The following is a 5,161-nucleotide window of genomic DNA, read 5'->3' as shown; positions in this document are numbered from 1 at the left end:
AGGGCTGAACTGAGTGATTGCAATATGCTACGCATAAAAATCGTGGTTGCATTAGAGACGTTCGCAGCGAACTTAAGAAAACAATGGTGCTTGTGTGGCTTTGCTTTTTCCGGAACCAAATCTGTGATTGCACTAAATTGCACCACGCGGAATGTCCGCGCCATACAGGCCCCATTTTTTCCCTGAACTGAGAGGATGAACCATTTCGTCGGGGTGGTGTTTATTAATCAGAGGAACGCGCATGGGCCTCGCACGTGCAGTGCTTGCTGCGCAGTAGCATACGTGCTGTTTTCGATCCAGACATTTCTCCGATTTTACCACTCGTTTACGTGTCTCTAGCCACCTGCTCACTGAGTTTTTCCCCATGTAGTCCGTATATAGAAGGGCAGAATATTGTGCCGCTCTGTAATCCCCAGGGTTTCGGTCCGCTGAGAGCATCGGTAAGCGCAAACTTTCTCTTCAGAGAATTAGCGTTTATAGCTTCTAAAATTACTCTTTAGCTTGATAATACGCGCTTTCTTACACGAGGAATTATACATCTCATGGAATTCTCATTGCGACGTGTATAAGACGCGGAGTTCCCTAAAGTGGTTTTATATTGAACAGGATTTGTTATCCGCTGACTTTTAGTGACATGCTGGTGGAATAAAATCCGCTGTTCGTTTAACGCTGACCCGACAGTGTCGGGTGCATACATAAAAAAAAAAATATTGCACCTCTCGTTCGAGCGCTACAGCAGAATTTTGAGTGTGAAGCATTAAAGAGGATGGCCCGAGCGAAGGACTTGCATGCACCATGATGAACATTCTTGTCACACGGCTAACTACAGGCGAGAACATTTTACGATGACGTTCAAGAGCCTCAAGTGACAATGACTGACTGCTTACGTGCCACCTGGCTTGTTCTTATGTAAAGTGCCGTTAAATGATTGTAGTGTCTTGAAATGATTTCAGGAGAACAGCAGGCTGTGGTGTTATCTTACAGGTTGGTCATGAAGACTACTACGGTTGCCTTCGCACTTCTTTTCATTGCCGCAGGTAAGAATACCTCCTTTACAACTTGTGTCGTTCAGAACTCTGTCGCTATCAAATCTCATGCTTCCTTAAGCTTCCCCAATAGAGGAGAAACCTGTCCGAGCTAAGGAAACGCTAAGAACATGCTGAGAAAAAAAAATATGGAAAGATGGCAACCAAAATTAGCTTTGTGAAACCTGTGAAATGAATTCGTCTCCTTTAGAAAAAGCACTTCAGCATAGAAAGCACGAAGTGCGCAGTACTAATCTCAATAGCAAGATAGTTGAGAAGCTTTTAAACCTTGGTTCTAAAAGGACCCTGGCGTAGAATACTATAGCTTAACGTTGCATTTTGGCTGCAACAGAGTTTTTGATAGGGCCTCTTCAAATAAGCAACACACCCTTGATCAGCGTGTAATACTGGCCTACGTGGAATACCTTAACAAAGTTAACGTTGGTGCTGCTTAAAAAGGGACGTAAATTCTATTATATATAAAAGTAGTTCAAACACCGCTGCTTAGACGCCGAGCCTGAACGCAGGCACGGTTGAGGTTTTCCCATTGATATCAGTAATCTGTATATTTTGTGCCAATGGAATGCTCTGTTATTTTCAGTGGTGCTAGTATCAGCTGCTGCCAATGAAGGCGGTAAGTGTATGAAATCTGAAGCGCGATCTCTCATTATAAATAACAACGAGGGAAAGATCTGTAGAAATGTGTGCCTTAAAACCGCTATGTTATAGATAAGTATTTAAAGAGGCGCTAAACTGAGGAGGCACAAACTTTTGTTTAAAATAAACGTTCCGAAAATCTACATGTCACCATTTCATGTCACTCATCTCGAGAAGTACTGTGAGGGGGCGTTTAGAGTTTTACTTTTTCGAAGGGAATAATAAAATAAAAGGGTAAAATGTAAGATTCTGCATCGCATATTTCTACAATCAAAACTGCCTGGTCATCGTCTAGACTCTACGGTGCTGTACAAATGTCGACTTACATAGCCTGCGTTATGCATGCGCAATCATGGTGTCAATTATCTCGTTTTCTTCTGTAAATTGTAAATTGGTTTTTGAGGGAAGGAAATGGCGCAGTATCTGTCTCACATATCTAGGTGGGCACCTGAATCGCGCCGCAAGGAAAGGGAGGAAGGTGGGAGTGAAAGGGGAAAGAGGTGCCGTGGTGGAGGTATCCGGAGTAATTTCGACCACCTGGGGATTTGTAACCTGCACCGACATCGCACAGCACACGGGCGCCTTCTGCGTTCTGCCTCCATCGAAACGCGGCCACCGCGGTCAGGTTCGAACCCGGGTACTCCGGCTCGGTAAAAGAGCGCCCTAACTACTCAGCCACGGCTCGGTTTGTATGGATTCAGGCTGTTCAGTTTTTTAGGGCAAACTTATTTGAAGCAATTCGTGATGAGAAATGGCCTTGCGGCAATGAAGGCGAAAAAAAAAAAAAAAGAAGCGGTGGCCTTGTGGTAGAGCATCCGCCTCGCATCTGTGAGGTGCTGGGTTCGATCCCCAGTGCCACCGGGTATCCGCCCGTTTCTTTAACGGGCAGAAGATTTCCCCTGGCCTGGTGCTCGGCTTTTCTAGGTTGAGATGCTTGCAACCCTAGGAAGCCGCGCGCCAGGCCGCGGCATAGCATGAACCAATTTTGAGCAAACCAGTGGGAACCTTTTCTTTTGCTGCCAGCCAAACCTTCACGTTCCAGAAAAGAGCCAGATAATATTTTTTTTGCGAAATATAACTGGATCGAGGTGTTCTCAGTGCGATTTAAAAGTTAATCAATGAAGTAAAAATATTACTTTAATTGGCATAATATTGAGCACTAAAATGCCAGGGACATTTATCAACATCATGCTGATGTAGAAAATGGTGCAGTCTTTTGCAGCTTCTTATGTTTGCTGCTTTTCCTTGCAGACTCGGACTCGGCTTTTGAGAACAGCCCCGTGGAAAAACGGGCCGCTGATACTCCTCTCCACAGATCTCGTAAGTGACAGCTATGCTGCTTGAAATACCGAGGGTAAATCAAAAGTCACAAAAATCGCTGTCCGCGAAAGCAGGTCAATATAAAAATTCGACCAATTAACATCTTATATCGTACGTGCCCCGATTAGGCAATTAATAAAGTTAGCGTAGGTTAAATATTTCTGTTAATGAAACTAAACGGTGCCCAGGCCACTAAAAGAAAGCACAAAAAACATGCCATCATCAGACACGCCTCTAGCAACGGGAAATCAATTTCCATCTAAGATTATTCAATTTTTGGTTGCCCTTCGTTCAGACCCCAGGGAAAGCTTGCCTAGTGCATTTAGGTCAGCTTTTTGCGTTAGAAAAAATACATTAATGGCAAATGAAAATGAATAAGTGTGAGCCCAAATTTGATGTCATTTAATCAGAAAGTGATTACTTCGCCGCGTTTTCTTCGAGAAATCGATATACTAATCTCAGTCTTGACGAAAGTTATTGGTTCTGTGTTTGTACTGCAAGGGTGACGCACAGTGTGACCGGGCATCTAAACCCAATCAGTGATGCGAGATCACAGAGAGGTTAGGAAGTCCCCACTTTTATTGCCTGCATATGTATGTTTGTCAATGTGTTGATACCTGTTCGGCGTCTAGATTACCAGTGACCTTTGTGCTTTGATGAGACCTACGCTGAATTCAGTCTTCATTAGGTCGGGGAGGTTACAGTTCCCTCAGATTTATCAGAAGACCCACACCTACAAACTGGATATCAAGTTCACGGATAAAAAAAAAAAAACAGTGGGGACCTGTGTCAAGGGCTAAAAGTTGACTTTCAGCAACTGTATTGTTTAGAACTATCCATTATCTTGGTTACTTTTAGAGAGGCCAAGTTTTATCTCAATGAACATCTTCCGCGGCAGCCACATTCTGATGAAGGAGACATACAAAAAAGTCCGCGTGCTTTGCGATGTCAATGCACGTTGAAGGATCCAAAGTAATCGAAATTTATCAAGAGCCCTTCAGTATGGCATGCCGCTCAGCTCATGAGCATTGTTAAATTGCACATAACACCATTCACACGATCGAGAGTGCGCATTACACTTTAGGCGTCTGACGGGGAGCTCCCATGCATTGAAGAGCATTGAGCATTGAGGAGCGGAACTGTGAGGTGTCGCATATACAGAGAAGTATCTATCTTTGGAGTAAGCAGTTCTAGAGCTACGACTGATCAGTACACATGCTTTAATTCATATTTCGATCATGTTAGCTTCTGGGAGGGCACATGCGGTTAGAAATTAACCACGCATGAAAAAAGGTGTTCGGGGAGCTCACTTGTCAAGTTTCTTTCACTCCTAATCCGGAATAAAGGAAAATTGTGAAACTGCAAACAACTCTTCAACGTCATCGCAACTAACCGACTATGTCATTTTCGTCGTTATTACTTCTCGCTTAGCAGATCAATAAAAATGGGAGGCAACCTTTTCCTGCTCCATGGGAACGTAGACACGAAAACTGAGGCCATCTTCAGGTTTTAAACTGTAGGTTCATCATAACAGTTGGGGCGTGTATCGGTTAAAACCCAATTAAGGTGTGAGGAGTGGACTGACTTCTACCATCTGAACATATACGTGAAGTATATTTCAGCGCACTTGAGGCATGTTTTGGTGCTCTTGACTCAATGATGTTTGTTTTTTCTTTTCAGTGAAACATTGGTCACTTATCGAGGTATTTCACGAAGAGATCAGTGACTGAAGCATTTTGTACGCGTCAGTTGAAGATAAAATATCAGTGTCTTTTTCTTCCCAGGTCGCGGATTCGGGTGCCCGAATGACTGGCCGTGCCACGAACATTGCGTCAGCATACAAATGCGAGCTGGATACTGCGAAGGCTTCCTGTCGATGCGATGCGTCTGCGTCAAGTGATCGTTTTCTCCGACGAGCTCATGGCTAATGTTCAATAAAGGGACACGGGAGTGAACGAAAAATGTGTGAAACGCTTTCTTCTTTTCATTTCTGTTGTGACTATCAAGTGCAATTTTATTACTAGCCCAAGGCGTGGACGCGCAGTAGTTATCTGTATTGTTCAAGTATACTGGTGAACAAATTATCCAATCATTCGATAGTTCACTACACACAGCATACTTTAGAAACCTGCTGCTTTCTGGTTAAATCTTCCTTGCAC

General features: G+C 43.7%; 1 protein-coding gene across 1 annotated transcript; it reads left to right on the top strand.

Moving 5' to 3' along the window:
* Positions 1 to 991: 991 nt before the first annotated feature.
* Positions 992 to 4,902, top strand: LOC149342874 (defensin-like). Its single transcript, XM_089546848.1, has 4 exons — positions 992 to 1,037; positions 1,627 to 1,659; positions 2,934 to 3,002; positions 4,787 to 4,902. Exons 1-4 carry the CDS (start codon positions 992 to 994, stop codon positions 4,900 to 4,902), a joined length of 264 nt encoding a protein of 87 aa, XP_089402974.1.
* Positions 4,903 to 5,161: the final 259 nt, after the last annotated feature.

This window comes from Amblyomma mixtum, chromosome 5 (genome assembly GCF_055824585.1).
Source record: "Amblyomma mixtum isolate Tamu chromosome 5, ASM5582458v1, whole genome shotgun sequence".
Taxonomy (NCBI): domain Eukaryota; kingdom Metazoa; phylum Arthropoda; class Arachnida; order Ixodida; family Ixodidae; genus Amblyomma; species Amblyomma mixtum.
The sequence above is the reverse complement of the archived record's forward strand: the minus strand, read 5'-3'. Positions and strand labels throughout refer to the sequence as shown.

Excerpts from the sequence above, each read along its gene's own strand:
- LOC149342874 (XM_089546848.1), top strand. The coding sequence starts at position 992 with ATGAAGACTACTACGGTTGCCTTCGCACTTCTTTTCATTGCCGCAG. Across the intron at positions 1,038-1,626 it reads ACTTCTTTTCATTGCCGCAG|TGGTGCTAGTATCAGCTGCT; the intron begins GTAAGAATACCT and ends TGTTATTTTCAG. Across the intron at positions 3,003-4,786 it reads TACTCCTCTCCACAGATCTC|GTCGCGGATTCGGGTGCCCG; the intron begins GTAAGTGACAGC and ends TTTTCTTCCCAG.